The 16,718-nt window shown below is 36.1% G+C and overlaps 1 protein-coding gene across 1 annotated transcript; it reads right to left on the minus strand.

Annotated features, from left to right (window-relative positions):
• Window positions 1-5,720: 5,720 nt before the first annotated feature.
• Window positions 5,721-14,293, minus strand: LOC137024951 (NLR family CARD domain-containing protein 3-like). The gene is made up of 7 exons (XM_067392923.1): window positions 14,227-14,293; window positions 13,971-14,087; window positions 10,348-12,225; window positions 9,019-9,192; window positions 8,762-8,935; window positions 7,303-7,349; window positions 5,721-6,996 (listed from the first exon to the last, which is right to left on the minus strand). Exons 1-7 carry the CDS (start codon window positions 14,274-14,276, stop codon window positions 6,467-6,469), a joined length of 2,970 nt encoding a protein of 989 aa, XP_067249024.1. The 5' UTR covers window positions 14,277-14,293; the 3' UTR covers window positions 5,721-6,466.
• Between the last annotated feature and the right edge of the window lie 2,425 nt (window positions 14,294-16,718).

The following is a 16,718-nucleotide window of genomic DNA, read 5'->3' on the forward strand; positions in this document are numbered from 1 at the left end:
ATATTTTGAAGTGTTTGGTCAAGCGGAAGAGGTCACAGTTTTTCATTGTTTTATTGTTTTAATTAGGTACAAAAATGACCCCTAATTTCTGAATTTAAAAATTCCATAACTTTCTTAATAATTATCCGATTTTATTAATTTAAAAAACATTTTAAAGGTATTTTTACTATCTATCATATGGTTATGATTATGTATTAATTTTCTAGTATTGATTTGTCACATACCTAATAAATAACAAGGTAATTATTATCAAATTAAACATAGCACAATTCGACTTGCTCTGTAACAAATAATAGATTAATAAGACCAAAGATTGCCCGTTCTATGTACTCAAATTGAATTATGTCTCGTTTTTAACCACTATAAGAGCCAGCGGTAAGTCCCTGAAGCACTGGCCGAGATTAAGCTGTTCTCGGCGCGTGCACAAGCACTGAACGGCCGCTGACGCTTTGGAGCTCGCATCTCCGTAACCATCAAACAAATTGTAAAATAGGCGCTATTATTAAATATAAGTCACATAATTCATGTCTAAACAACTACATTCTCGACTAAAAAACTATTAAAACTACAGTTTGTGGTACAACAAGTAGTATTTGTAAAAATTACGGTTGATTTGATCGGCCGCCATGACGGTCACTTCAAGCGGAGTGATACAAATAGTGAAAAGGCAGTAGGAGTGCTGTTATCACTGAAATATCGCATGGCTATCAGCCAATCAGATTCGAGAACCAGACAGAACTGTTGTATAAATATATATATATAGTATGAGTCATACAAATATTAATAATAATAATAATAAATTCACAAACATGTCATTCTAATATAATTCACAACAGCATTACAGTGCTTCTTGAATACCATTTAACATACCTGTGTGGTAAAACACAAAAAGACAGTCACTGTTATCTGCAACTGCCCTTAATTGTGCCTGTTAACCACAAAATACATGTTAAAGCAGAACTAAGTAAGTTTTTTTACCTTCATAAATAGTTTTCTAAGTCCTTACGATGGTTAATTGACTTGTAGTGGTGTGTTTGAGGCGAGCACTAACCCCCTCTGGCACATCTACACCAAAAAACAGCACTTGCAAGTTGAGCTTCGCCGACCCGACATAATCTCGCCTCGTGTTCATGTTCACGCGAGAGTGACAAAATGCTTTTCGATAATTCAAAAACAATGTATATATTATGACTTTATGAGACAATTTTGAAAATTACCCACCTCCATCGAGATTTCTTGTACTGTATTTGCAAAACTACTGTGCTGGTGAGTGTTGTAGTCGTTGTAGTCCAGAGATGCACTTGGAGTATTTATGATAGTGTGATTCCTTGAAGGAACCTGTAGGGGGAGCTTCGCAAATCTTACGGAATTCTGCTTTAAGTACACCAGGTAGTCAACCACAAATCACACAATTAATGCAAAATACAATATATATATGTCTTATTTATCAATCTATATTTATCTATATATATATATATATATATATATATATATATATATATATATATATATATATATATATTTATTACTTAATCAAGATGTTAGCCACATAGCCGCTAACATATCCTTCACACACGCGACGCACACACTTCGCTGCCATTTTACGCAATGCACTCTTCACCCGTAAAGGGCACTCAAATAAACTTTAATTTACCAGTTTGATAACACGAACTAATGGTCAAATATAACATCACACAGAATACTTTCTTGTATTTTATCATATAAACATGACATGAACACTTATAACACATTTTAACATTTAATGAGCGGAGCTCATGAAATCGTACCTCTCCTCTGTATTGGCATCGCAGGAAAGAGGACGAACTTCCGATTGTGCTGCAATTTGAACACCTAACTCATGTATGTCACAGTCACAGTTCCCTTGTTTCCCGGACTCCATTTCCCATGATCCTCCTGTCTCCACACCTGCACTCACTTCCTCGTTATCTCCCCATCATCACGGATGGTGATGTTCCTGATCATCTGCACTCCCTATATAATGGATCCACTCCCTTCACTCCTTTTCTGTTCTTAATGTTGTTTAATACGTGTATGTGGTTTATCTCCTTCGTTGTCATTAAATACCCATCATTGTGGATTTCCGTGTATGCATCATCTCTTCACACCGCTACACCGTAACAGAAGAACAGACCCAACCGTTGGATTCCCACATTTAAAGAGATGGGTATCTTCCCCGTTCCCGTTCCACCAAAGAATTGTGAACGCAAGATCACAGTGGAATACTGGCTCTGGACTGCCAGGCAGGACAGCCGCCCACTGGAGAAGTACATGGAGGAATTTGCTGAGCTATCTTCTAAGGTAAGCTGGCCAGATGCGATTTTAAATTCTGAAGGGTCTGGACAAGGTTTCGATCCGCTTCTGTGAACCTGTATGCCTCTATTCCTTAGTCGAATCTATAAATCTGATTCTATTCCTCAATGGTTCCGAATTTGAAATTGAAGAGGTTCTCCTGCCATCGCCGAGCTCACACCTGCCCTCGCCGAGCCCGCTTCAGTGCCAGTGGGGCTCTTAATTGTATATGAGGGCATTTCATGGACTCCGTCTCCAGACCCCTCACCAGCCTTCAACAAGCCCTCTCCAGCTCGCCTACCAGCTCCAGCCCACAAGTCCCTTCATACCACCAAGGATTCCCCCAAGAAAATTGTGTATGTGGTTTATCTCCTACGTTGTCATTAAATACCCATCACTGTGGATCTCCATGTACGCATCATATCTTCACACCGCTACACCGTAACAAATATATTGTTACGTCTAGATTTCTATTACTATAGTTTGTTCTCTTACATTTTTGAGTTCAGTTATCTTCATAATAAAAAAAAATGCTGCATCTAAATCCTATTTCCTCACTGCTCTTTACAACCAAATGTGACAATTATATATAACAAGCAATGCATTCTTCTTCTTCTTATTATTATTATTATTATAAGTAGTAGTAGTAGTAGTAGGCTATATACTTTACTACACTCTTTCAGGTTCACATTACTGGCGTGTGACAGGAGTTGGCATTAGTGAGCATCCAATAAAGCCTTGCCACACAGTGCTGTTCCAACATGCTTTGAAGTGAAGATTTGTGTTTATTGATTTGATGGGTAAGCTAACTGAGGTGAAATCGCAGACTATGTTTTTCTAGTGTTTATATTATATGAGTAATCGCTGTTTTAGCTTGTAGTTATCTTAAATAACTGCTCCCGTGCAGGTATTTCAAGTGCGGTTGAATGAAACCAAATAAGTTACGGTGGCCTTTATCATGATATCAAAAATAATTATTGAATGCTTATTAATATGCTTATGTTCTGTAACGGTGTATTCGGTCATTGATTTACACAACTGTTAAATAATATAATACATATTTAGGTGCCTTTATTCAGCTTGTATCAAATATGTTTGGCTTATAGGTGTGATGCTTATTATCTTTCTTGGAATACTTAATTGCTTCTCTGAATGTTTTAATGTGAGTTTACTTTCACAAGCCATTTTTCATGAGAAGTCATGCACTGTAATTTTGTGCTGTAAAAAAACGTTTAAACTTTTTCTGTTTCAAGTTTAAAATTGTGTTTACTGATACATGCATCAAAAATAAAATATTTAATCATAAAAAATACTATCTTCTGTGTGTACATTAATAATTAATATGATTCACATGTGTTCACTTTACAATAAGGTTCACTTTCACAGGTATTAACAGGTATTAATGTTATGGCTCATTAATAAATGGTTCACAGGTTTCGACTTTACATTAAGGTTCAGAAGTCTGATGGGTAGTTGACTAATACTGAAATTAAATTTTTCATTATTAATATCTCATCAAGTTCTTGTTATTATCTTATGTTTTATTTTCAAAATAAATTTGGAATTTCATCTTTAATAAACAAGAAATCAGTTTTTATACACAGCTGTGGATTGGCATCGTGACCTTTTTGGAGAGTATCATGGGTAAGACAGAAACTTCTGGTAAGCAACATAGTAAAAAAAGTGTCAGTCATGAGATGTTAATAAGAAAAGCACAAATACAACACCCTTCAGTCTAATTATGATAGTCTGAATTATGAATTTTTACTGCGTCATGAAATAAACCAGGATTCTGGTTTTGAGTTAAACAAGTGTTAATAAATACATTTATTAAGCATTTATAACATGTGAGTTAAAAACGGCTCACTATTTGGCAGGTATTGCATTAAATTCGCCCTTTTTATTCATGCAGTTATAACTGCATTATTAATGATTTATAATGCATTTGTAAATTACTTACTAACAAACACCTTTATAAACCTTTTACAAAGGGAACCTTAATACAAAGTGTTACCATCCCTGTGTTTCTTATGTTCATTATCTGGTATTGTTTAGGCCATGTTTCACTATGTTTACAGCCTTTTGGATTTAGCTTCATTTAATAAATCCTCTACTTTGCCAATATTTTTCATCCTCTGACTTAACATAAAAAATAAAATAAAAAAAATAATAAAATGGTTGTTTAAACCTTCAATTTAGAACCACATCTTCCTGAAAACACCTTTTCTGTTCAGGATTCTTTATTGTCACCTTGTTTGTAGTTCTTAAAAACATAATTACTTTTACTTAAATGAATGACACTGTCTTTGAAGTCACATGTGCATTTCTGCCTAGTCAGAGTCACATGTCAAAACCGCATCGTCACATGTTAAAACCGCATCATCTGCAAAGAAGTACTGAAACTCAGTTTCAGTAAACACACACACACACACACACACACACACACACACACACACACAGTTTGTTTTGCGATCTTATTGAGGACATTCCATAGGCGTAATGGTTTTTATACTGTACAAACTGTACATTTTATCCCCCTACACTACCCCTACCCCTAAACCTACCCATCACAGAAAACATTCTGCCCTTTTACATTTTTAATAAAACATTGTTTAGTATGTTTTTAAAGCTATTTTAAATATGAGGACTCATGAAATGTCCTCATATTTCACGTTTACATCGTAATACCTGTGTAATACCCATGTCATTATACAAATTTGTGTCCTCGTAAATCATGAAAAAAAGCACACACACATAGACTATGATAATTAACAGAAACATGTAAAAATGTCCTGTTTTCTTAATGTTAGTTGAATGTTTTTTTAATGTTAGTATGATGTTCCTGAAACATTCTTTCGGCTTAATTTTTAATAACTACTCAACACTCTTCATAGCAAAATCTTTAGTAGCTATGTTTCCATCCACATTTATGCAAATTTTGAGATATCACTTAAAAAACTGAATGGAAATGCAAAGATGCACATGAAAAGTTTAATATGTGCATAAAAATGTATGTGCTCAATTGAGGCTGATAAATTTTTCATCCAATAAGAAGACATAAATAACAATGGAAACTCATTTACCAAATAAATCTCTTGATGCGAAACAAAGAACTTGTGACTTTGCCACAACAGATATTGTGATTGGATAACTGGACTAACCAGCAGACCAATCGGATCACACAGCATCTCAAATGTTATTTTAATCATTTTGAAATGTCTGAACCAAAGTCTGTCATCAAAATGATTTGGTATAATTCCTAAACATCAGGCATCCGAATGCAAGATAACATGACAGCATTTGTTATTGCTTTTCGTCATTGTGTAGGAAAAAAAGAGTCAGGTTCCCCAAGTGCAGCAACTTTCAGTTTTATTATTAATACTTTGCAACAATTTTCCAGAAAGTGACGATTTTGTTCTTTTGAACACATGGGATGGAAACGGTGCTTTATTTACAAATGTTTTATGCGATATTGTAATTTTTCACATAGATTGAATTTGCAACTTTGGATGGCAGCTTTGGTCTATCCTTCCCTCATATCCTAAGGGGGTGGAGATCAGATGCAAGGAAAGGAAGTGAAGAAAGAAAACGAGGATGCACAAATAAGAAATGAGAAGCAGTTCTCTCAGTTCATCATCTGGTGTTGTTTGTAAACTAAGCCACTTAGTCAATGTACTCGCTACCATCTCTGATGTAATATGCCTTTTTTTTCTTTACATTAGTGCTGTTTTGGACTGTTTGAATGCATTTACTTATTGGGCTGAAACTGAAAATTTTCCCAGAGTTTAGCAGCTTAAAATGTGATCTGATCACAAACAGAGAAGCAAATTCGAATTAAGGGGTTAGAATATATATTTCCGCCTAGGAGGGTTAAAGATGTTTGTGCCATTGTAGATGTAACTGCATGACAAAAATTTTGCTAATGAAACAATTTTGTGTGCTTCATTAATTTACATTGAAAGCCCTACTCACAATGCAAATTTATATTGTGATTTTATGTTACAACCAACTCGACTATAGCTTACAGTTGCAACTATTTATTAAAGTCACAATTGTAAGAAAGACACAATTGTAATAAAATCACAATTAATTGTATTACTATGATTATATTTCCTCAGAGGTGGAAATGGGCTTCAATATGAGTCTCTGTGGTTTCTCACAGCAGGTTAAATTTCACTGAAGAATCAGGATAAACTACAAATCCAGCATAGAGGGGTTTAGTGAATGTGGTGTTGAATGTGTGTAAGCGTGTGAGTGTGTCTGTTTTAGAGACACTGTAGAAGGACAGAGTGCCAGCCGACCAGTCCAGATACACTCCTAATATGTCAGAGGAGGGTGAAGAGGAAGGAATCGTAGTGTTCTTATTATTGTGCCAAAAAGTGTAAAACTTATCACAAAAGTAAACACTCCAGGACTTTTCATTGCGTCCAATCCGGCAGTCACTGCCTTCTTTCCTGCAGATTTCTTTATAGGTCACTGCTACATGACCCGTGCCAACCCAGGTGACCTCCCAGTAACAGCGTCCAGTCAGACTCTCTCGACACAGAACCTGCTCATGGTACAAGAATCTCTCTGGATGATAAGGATATGGCTGATGCTTTTCCTCATAAGTTGCTTTTTTTTCCCCTTCAGACAGACTAAGTTGAGTGTGTGTTGTGTTTGGATCCAGTGTGAGGTCACAGGCATCTGAACACAGAAAGACAGATCAGAACATCAATGACATCATTAATGTAATGTGTGTGTAAACCCTACGTTGTGGGGATATATTTTGTTCCCCATGAGGAAAACAGCTTATAAATCATACTAAGAGATGTTTTTTGAAAATGTAAAAATGCAGAATTTTTTTTTGTGATGGGAAGGTTTAGCCGTAGGGTTGAGGTTAAGGTTAAGGTTAGGGGATGGAATATACAGTTTGTAGTTTAAAAATCACTATGTTTTTGGAAAGTCCCCATAAAACATGGAACTCCAACATGTGTAGGTGGGTGGACTTACATTTTCTCAGTCCTGGTCTGACTCTTAAATGTCCTCCATGGTCCAAACTAAAGAGAAACAAAACACACACAATATCAAATGATGTTCAATGGACTAATAACTATGAAATTAAATGGTTTTACTATTTTGTAAAATAGATAGCACAGTTAACCCTTTGACACATACAATCACACTGGTGTGATCAGTCCTGGCTTGTCCCTGAAGCGTACAAACCAGTGTGATTAGAATGTTCAGTGCATTACGTGATCAACTGCCAAATTCAAATGTTCTTTGCCTGGCGCTGAGCCAGAGACAGTCGTGCTTTATATATACATATATACTAACAAAACAATACATTTAGAGTTTGTAAAATACACACTGATGTACATAGAAGCGGCAATAGCAATCCTTTCCATAATAATTAGATGAAACATTTTATTCATATCAGATACACATTGAGTAAGTAACTTTAAAGTTTACTCTATTCTTTTCCCAGTTCGCCTGCTCGCCTACTTTCATGTATTTCGGGAGAAGTGGATGAATTCACGTGCTGTAAATCCAACAGATCTGATTCTCTGTACTGCGGTGCAAACTCCCATGGCGCATATAGCTCAACTAACGCGATCGTTATAAAGGCTTTTAAACAGCAAAACACATCCGCTTGCACATATTTGACAACCAGAATATCATATATTTCATGCTATAGTTAACAAATTTGTGAATATTTTCAATAAAAAGGCAAAAATGAAATAAAAGCAGATCATCAGTCAGTGCTATTGTGGCTGCAGTGTCATGTGAGAAGCAATGACGCATTGCCATGGAAACAAAGTGATATGTTCTAAATAATGGTAGCCTTGAAAAACTTGTGCTAGGGGCTCAGCAAGAATATTTTAAACTTACATGTGAAAGGGTTAAAATAATGAGTGGTCAAAAAAAGAAATTTCTTGACAAAAAGATCTCTCTTATGCTGGGTGTAGAATACACAATATCAGCCCGATTTTGGCACAATCCATCCAGTATATTGTATCATAGTGGACGACAACCAACTGTTTTACTCATTACCAAAAAACGTCCCCACAAGGACAAGGATTTTGGATATTGCCATCTTTGTGGGGACATTATGTTCCCATAACGTATGGTATACCTGAACCACCCACACAGAGAGAAAGAGCTAAATAATGACACTTTTTTTATCCATAGAGCTGGTTGAATTTGTATTTGTTTCATATTTTAAAAATTTGCAGCATTAAATTGTTATTTTCCTGTTTATTACTGTGAAGCTGCTTTGAAACAGTCTGTATTGTATAAAGTGCTATAGAAATTTAGGTGATTTGACATACACTGTGTATTTAATCAATAACTTACTTAGGCATTTTATTTAAGTAGGCATGATTCACAGTTTCTACAACTTTTTGTTTTAATCAATTGATATGAATAATATTAGCAATCTACTGTAAAACCAAATAACTGCTACACATACTTAAGTATCTCCAGTTTGTAGTTTGGGTCCTTCAGTTTGCTGTTTAGCAGCTGCACTCCTGATTGTCCTGGATAATTGTAGCTCAGATCCAGCTCTCTCAGGTGTGAGGGGTTTGAACTCAGAGCTGAAGACACATAACCACAGCCTTCCTCTGTCACCATACAGCCAGACAACCTAAAGATACACAGTCAGATCATCTACAGACACATTAACATTGACCGGCTGACTGTGCATTATCTCTTTTATGTTCTTGATACCTCAGTATCTCCAGCTGACAGTTCACACTCTTCAGTCCATCAGAGAGCATCTTCACTCCTGAATCCTGCAAGTCATTGTTACTCAGGTCCAGCTCTCTCAAGACACAGTTTGAGGACTGTAGAACTGATGACACAGTTTCAAAGGACTGACCAGAGAGATTACAGCCAGCAAGACTGAAAAAGAGTAAAACACATGAGAATTAAATTCTTAAACTCTTTCCAGGGCTGCCCTTGATGAAAGAATTGTATAGTCAACTAGTAGTCATTCATTTAATGATTAGTCGACTAATTGTGCATTTATATCAATAAACCATATAAATCATAATAATGAACCTTTAATTGGCTATATATATTATATAGCCTAATCTGCTCTCAAACTCAAATATAATGACTATGAATGTAGCATGAAAAAATAGAAGGAGACCATCTGAACATTTCAAAAACGTATTGTTTAACTCTTGTATTGATAACTTATGGTTTTGTGTGTTTTCAGCTACAGAAATGAAGTTGACAATGCTGAATCGTCATCTCTGCAGTCGTGGACGTGCCTATATGCACATTTCATACAGATTACATAATCTGAGAATATTTGCTTTATATTTGAATCTGTTAATTTAAAAGACATTTCAAGCTTTCCACAAATATATTTCTCATGTCTATGAGGCTAGTACTATATATGATTAGTTTCGCTCAATGCGCTCAAGTTCACTTGAAACCGAGACGGCGGAAAGTGCATTCTGTTGGTTTTCATTATTTTAAAAAGCACAACGATTTAAGTTGTTATTGTGAGTTTACAGAAATAAATGCAAACCATTTACAGTTTCAAATGTGTTATCTGTATGACCAAAAGTTGAGGTTTTTTTTTTTAAGTTGATCACACTGGCAACTCCATGTCATGCAGTAAATGCGCTCTCCAAAAACACTTGGATATGTGTCTAATAATAGCGCTCATTTATCTAGGTTAATTTTAGAGCAAGTGTAAAATTGCTACTTACATGTTTCGATGAATGATAGACATATGTTTGGATTCCCTGCATTAACAATCTGTCCGTCACAAATTGCGTAATTTCACCACTTCCTGTGGAGTTTTTTTTCCCTGCGAATAACCGACTAATACCAATTTTGGTTGAGTAAGCCTCTTCTCATCGCTTAATGGTTATTCGATTATTGGGGGTAGCCCTACCTCTTTCTACAATGGGTATTTTAATAATAACAGCTATATTCTATTCTTAAAATAAATGATACTCAAGATGTATTACTCAGCATGACAACAAAAATGGTAATTCTGTTCATAAAGAATCTTGATGAAAGACATGATTAATCACTCACAGGGCTTTTCTGCAGTTGAACACAGCTGGCATCAGTCTTCCTCTACCCTCATCTGATGTGTTGTATTCCTTGAGGTCTAGCTCATCCAGTACCTCCTCTGACATCTGAAGCATGTAGGCGATTGTTGAACATTGAGAAGGAGAGAGTTTCTCTAAATGTTTGTCTGATTTCACAAACTCTTGTATCTCTCTGGACAAAGTTTGGTCTTTAATTTGCAGCAGACAGAGAAACAGATTGATTGATCTTCCAGTTGAGAGTCCATGTCCATCTCTGATCTTCTCTTTAATGTATTGTGCGGTACTGCTGATGCTTTCTGAGCTGTTCTCTGTGTGTGTCAGTAGATCCTGTAAGAGTCTCTGATTGGACTCCAGTGAGATGCCCAGCAGGAACCGCAGAAATAGATCCAGGTGTCCATTCTCACTATCAAGGGCTTTATCTACTGCAGCTTTATGCAGATTTTGCATTGAATAAAAAAAATTAAGGGTTTCCATGGTGCTGCTTAAATAGCAGTAAAACACATGGAAAGCAGCGAGAAACTCCTGGAAGCTCAAATGAATGAAGCTGTAGACTTTTCTCTGATTTATCACAGATTCCTCCTTAAAGATCTCAGTGCAAATCCCAGAATACACCGAGGCGTTAGTGACGTCTATCCCACTCTCTCTCAGGTCCTCCTCATAGAACATCACATTGCCCTTCAACAGCTGTTTAAAAGCCAGTACACCAAGTTTCACAATCATTTCTCTGTTGGACTGTTGGAGTTTCTCTGGATCTCTCTCTTCATACTTCTGATTCCTCATGTTGATCTGAATCAGCAGGAAGTGGATGTACAATTCTGTCAACGTTTGAGGGATTTCTGCACTTAGATCAACTTCCAGGAGCTTTTGAAGCACAGTGGATGAGATCCAGCAGAAGATGGGTATGTGGCACATGATGTGGAGGCTTCTTGCTCTTCTAATGTGTGAGATGATTTTGCTGGCTTGATACTCATCACTGTTTCTTTTCCTGAAATATTCCTCCTTCTGAGGCTCATCGAATCCCTGAATTTCTGTCACATGGTTGATGTATTTGGAAGGGATCTGATTGGCTGCTGCTGGTCTGGAGGTGATCCAAATGAGAGCAGAGGGAAGCAGCTCTCCTTTCATGAGGCTTGACATCAACAAAGACACTGATGATGTCTCAGTCACATCAGAAATTTTCTGAGCATCTGAAAACATCAGTGTCATTCTGCTTTCATCCAGACCATCAAAGATGAACACAACTTTACACTCCTCAAAAATCTTTGAGTCCAGATCTTTAAGTTCAGGATGAAAATCCAACAAAAGTCTGTATAGACTGTACTGATCATCTGCAATCAAGTTCAGCTCTCGAAATGGAAGCACAAACATGAAATCTACATCCTGATTGAATTTTCCCTCGGCCCAGTCCAGAACGAACTTTGCAACAGAGACAGTTTTTCCAATTCCAGCAATGCCTTTAGTAAGAACAGTTTTAATTTGTTTTTTTTCCTCACAGCCTGGTTCAGGTGAGGCTTTAAATATGTCATTGCAATAGACTGGAGTGTCTTGTGAGTGTTGTGTTTTGGGTGTTTTCTCCATCTGTAAAACCTCATGTTCCTCATTCATTCTTTCTCTCTCTCCCTCTATGATGTAGAGCTGTGTGTAGATCCTGTTCAGGAGGGTTTCATTCTCTTGGAGCTTGTTTCCCTCAAATAATCTCTCATACTTTTTCTTAATGGTGGCTTTGTGCTGGTCTTTGACTCTCTGCAGGTGTCCATTCTCCAGTGTGTGTGTCTGCAAAACTGCTTCAGTTTTGTTCTGCCTGATGTGGGCCTGATAGTGGAATGTAGAGAGTGGTACAGATCTAATTGGCTCATATATCCTGTTGAAATTAAAAAGAAAATAGTAACAAAATGACAATGACAGCGATTACTAGGGCTGCCCCCTAATAGTTGACTAACCGTTAGTCAACTTGAAGAGGCTTGGTCGACCAAGATTTTATTAATCGGTTAGTCGCAGAAAAAAAAATCTCCACAGGAAGTGGCGAGGTCACGCACTCCTAGAGGCACAGATCATTAACTGTAGGAAATCCAAACATTCACCTATCATTTATCGACCTCAAATATGGCTTATCAGTTGAAACATGTAAGTCGCAACTTTAGTCCATTCTCTTTAATGTTTGCCTATAGATAAATGTGCGCTATTATTTGGCGCATATCCAAGTGTTTGTGTGGAGAGCGTGTTTACTGCATGACATGGAGGCGCCGGTGTGATCACTGCACTTAACTTAAAATACTCTGTCATTTTTGGTCATAGATAAGAGTAATGCAAAATGTAAAGGGTTTACTTTTATTTCTGTAAACTCACAATAACAGCAAAACGTTGTGCTTTTGTAAAACAATGAAAGCAATCAGGATGCGTTTTCTGATCTCGGTCTCGGTGAACTTGAGCTCGTTACAAGGATGAACCGAAACTCATCGTATAGGCTGCTTTCCTCACAGACACAAGAAATATATCTATAGCTTGGAATGTCTACTTTTAAACGAGCCAATTCAAATGGAAAATAAATATTGTCAGATTATGTAATCCATATGAAACTTGCATATAGGCGCGTCCACTACTGCGGAGACGAGAGATGGGTCAGCATTGTTGACTTAATCTCTGCAGCCGAAAACACAGAAAACATTATCAATAAATTATTAAAATGTTTAGACAGTCTCCTTGCTGTTTTTTCACGACACATTCATAATCGTTACGTTTGCCGGTGCACTGTGGCAAGCTTTATGCATGTGTTTGAGCACTGATTAGGCTATGTATACATAAGATTAAAGGCTCATTATTATGATTTATGGCAGTGGTTCTCAACTCCAATCCTCGGGACCCACTGCTCTGCACATTTTGTATGTCTCTCTTATCTGACACACTCAATTCAGTTCATGCAGGCTCTCGTAATGAGCTGATGATCTAAATCAGGTGTGTTAAATAAGGGATACATACAAAATGTGCAGAGCAGTGGATCCCGAGGACTGGAGTTGAGAAACACTGATTTATGACTTATTAATATAAAAAAAAGCGATTAGTCGACTAATGGCTTAAATGAACTTGACTAGAAAAATCTTTAGTCGAGGGCAGCCCTAGCGATTACATTACCAATTAGAGAACAGGACAAGAAAAATAAGAATTTGGATGGTATGCCATGCGATTTTAGATAAATAAAATGCTTTAACCCATAATATAATATAATATAATATAATATAATATAATATAATATAATATAATATAATATAATATAATATAATTAATATAACATAATAAATACAGGTAAATGTAGTATTTTTATTCCTGCCTTTTCTTGATTTTGGTCTTCATAGACATATTTGCTTTTTTCTTGAATTGAAGACACATGTGACTGAACTCAAGTGCCCAGGCAGACCAATGCACATGACTTTGACCAAAACTGCAATAGGATCTGAAACTAGTAATAGTGAATACTTCATATAGGACTGTAAAAGATATTTCTCAGCCTTCATTTTCTGATCAGTGCTTTTTAAATAAAATTATTAATTTTCAATATTCAGACATTGTTAAATAATTAATTTGCTGTAACATGTTTATGTTTATACTAACAGAGGGTCAGAGGTCACTGGTTCATCACTGAATTGAAATGGGTGATTCATGGATGAGTTACTCTTCACAGACACATAGCTGGGTTCTGGAGACTCTGATCTCTGTCTCTTGCTGATACTGATAAAAGACAAAAAATGCATTTTAGAGCACTAGCTAAACTGAATTCACCATTGACATGTACATTTACTCATTGTTGACACTGTACTTTAAGTCTCTTTAGATAAAAGTGTGTGCTAAATGAAAAATAGTGTCTTACCTGGGGTCAGAGGCCACTGCATCGCTGCATTCAAGAAGATGATTCATCATGGACTGATCAGTCTTCAGTGACACACAGTTTGATTCAGGAAATGGAGAACTCATTTTAGAGTCAGTGTCCTCTAATTCTCATTTCCTAAAAAATAGAGGTTATTTTAAAACTTTTATGTTTTAAAAGTTTTCTGTAGTGTGTAAGGATGCTGTAGTGTTAAAATGCTTTAACCCTTAATATAGTTCATGTACTATAATATTATATAATATAATAAAACAAATACTGTTAAATATAGTATAATCTGTATATTAAAAAAGAGTGTTCAAATGTTCTATTTAAAACAATCTCCTCTATTTCATTAGGAATCAGGGGTCTTTATTACTGCCTGTTTTTGGTCTTCATAGACATATTTGCTTTTTCGTTAAAAGGAAGACACATGTGACTGAATTCAATTTTGTATTTCTGGCCAGAAGACCAACTGTGATTTCACATGACTTTGACCAAAACTGCATCATCAGTAGAGAGGAACTGAAACTAGTAATAGACAATAAAGACATCACAGAGGACTATAAAAGATATTTCTCAGCGTCCAATTTATGATCTGTGCTTTTTAAATATATTTAATTAATTTTCAATAAACAGACATTTTTATATATACAGTTTGCTGGAATATATATTCAAGATTCAATTTGAAAGTATTATAATGTAAAAAAATATATTACAACTTTTATGTTAGGTGTGATTAATCACAATTAATTACAGGAAAATATGCAATTAATTAACTTTTTATTCATGCCTTAAAATAGCTTGAATGTAACTCTAAACCCCTACTTCAGTTAGTAAACACAAAGCCATGAATATGCAAATTAGCCCTGCCTCCACTCATACCAGCTCAGAGATCCACTCGGTCAACTTTACTATAGTAAACGCTGAACAATGGCAAGTAAAAATACTGGTTTAATTCAGCCATATGTTTAAAGCAGAAACTGATTCAGAAGTGGAAGAGTGATGTATCAGAATGGTAATGCATTTTATGTATCGCTTATTACAACATCAGACACATAATGGTAATTAATATGAGTAGCCTTTTTGCTTTACTACATTATCAAACAGCTAATAATTTGTTGCTGATGTTACACATAGCGTGTTACCTTTTGCCATCTCGGAGTCAGACAGCTGTCTTTTAAAAATCAGCATCCTTACAAATGCTTTGAAGAACTTAGAATGTCAGTGAAGAAAAATAGTTCATCATAACATCGTAAAATACACCATATACCAGGGGTCAATAAGTAAGTTTGGCATCGGGCCAAAACAATTTTTCATCACTAGATGGCAGGCCAGAACATCGTCAAAGGATAATTTAAAGGTGCCCTAGAACTTTTTTTTAAAAGATGTAATAGAAGTCTAAGGTGTCCCCTGAATGTGTCTGTGAAGTTTCAGCTCAAAATACCCCATAGATTTTTTTTTCTTAATTTTTTTAACTGCCTATTTTGGGGCATCATTAGAAATGAGCTGATTCAGGGTGTGTGGCCCTTTAAATCTGGTGCTCCACGGCCACGGAGCTTGCGCTTGCCTTAAACAACATAAAAAAAGCTCAAACATTTAATATAACCCTCAAAATGAATCTTTACAAAGTATTAATCATACAGCATGTCTAATCGCGTAAGTACAGTGTTTATTTTGATGTTTACATTTGATTCTGAATGAGTTTGAGGCTATGCGTGGCTAACGGCTAATGCTACACTGTTGGAGAGATTTATAAAGAATGAAGTTATGTTTATGAATTATACAGACTGCAAGTGTTTAAAAATGAAAATAGCAACGGCTCTTGTCTCCGTGAATACAGTAAGAAACAACGGTAACTTTAACCACATTTAACAGTACATTAGCAACATGCTAACGAAACATTTAGAAAGACAATTTACACATATCACTAAAAATGTCATGTTATCATGAATCATGTCAGTTATTATTGCTCCATCTGCCATTTTTTGCTGTTGTCCTTGCTTTCTTACCTAGTCTGATGATTCAGCTCTGCACAGATCCAGACGTTCTGCCCTTGTCTATTGCTTTTCATAATGTTGGGATCATGGGCTGGCATATGCAAATATTGGGGGCGTACACCCCGACTGTTACGTAGCAGTCGGTGTTATGTTGAGATTCGCCTGTTCTTCAGAGGTCTTTCAACCCTTTAACGCATACGATCACACCGGTGTGATCAGTCTTGTCTGGCCCCAGGAGCGTACGATCACACCGGTGTGATTAGAACGTTCAGTGCATTACGTGACCAACTGCCAAATTCAAATGTGCTTGTGCGCTTTGGCTGGCGCCAAGCCAGAGACTGACGCGCACAGCGATATTCATATATATTATACATATGCAGTGTTTTCAACCACATAATGTCTATTTTAAATTTAAGACATTTAAATGCACACAATAACTAGCAAAACAATACATTTATAGTTTGTAAAATACACACTGATGTCTATTGAAGCAGCAAT

This window comes from Chanodichthys erythropterus, chromosome 8, assembly GCF_024489055.1.
Source record: "Chanodichthys erythropterus isolate Z2021 chromosome 8, ASM2448905v1, whole genome shotgun sequence".
NCBI lineage: Eukaryota > Metazoa > Chordata > Actinopteri > Cypriniformes > Xenocyprididae > Chanodichthys > Chanodichthys erythropterus.

What these genes read in the sequence shown, in the direction of transcription:
- LOC137024951 (XM_067392923.1), bottom strand. Translation starts at nt 14,276, where the DNA reads ATGATGAATCATCTTCTTGAATGCAGCGATGCAGTGGCCTCTGACCCC. An exon ending in CCAGTGACCTCTGACCCTCT is followed by an intron (nt 12,226 to 13,970) that starts GTTAGTATAAAC and finishes TAATTTCAACAG; the next exon opens with GATATATGAGCCAATTAGAT. An exon ending in TTCAACTGCAGAAAAGCCCT is followed by an intron (nt 9,193 to 10,347) that starts GTGAGTGATTAA and finishes ACTCTTTTTCAG; the next exon opens with TCTTGCTGGCTGTAATCTCT.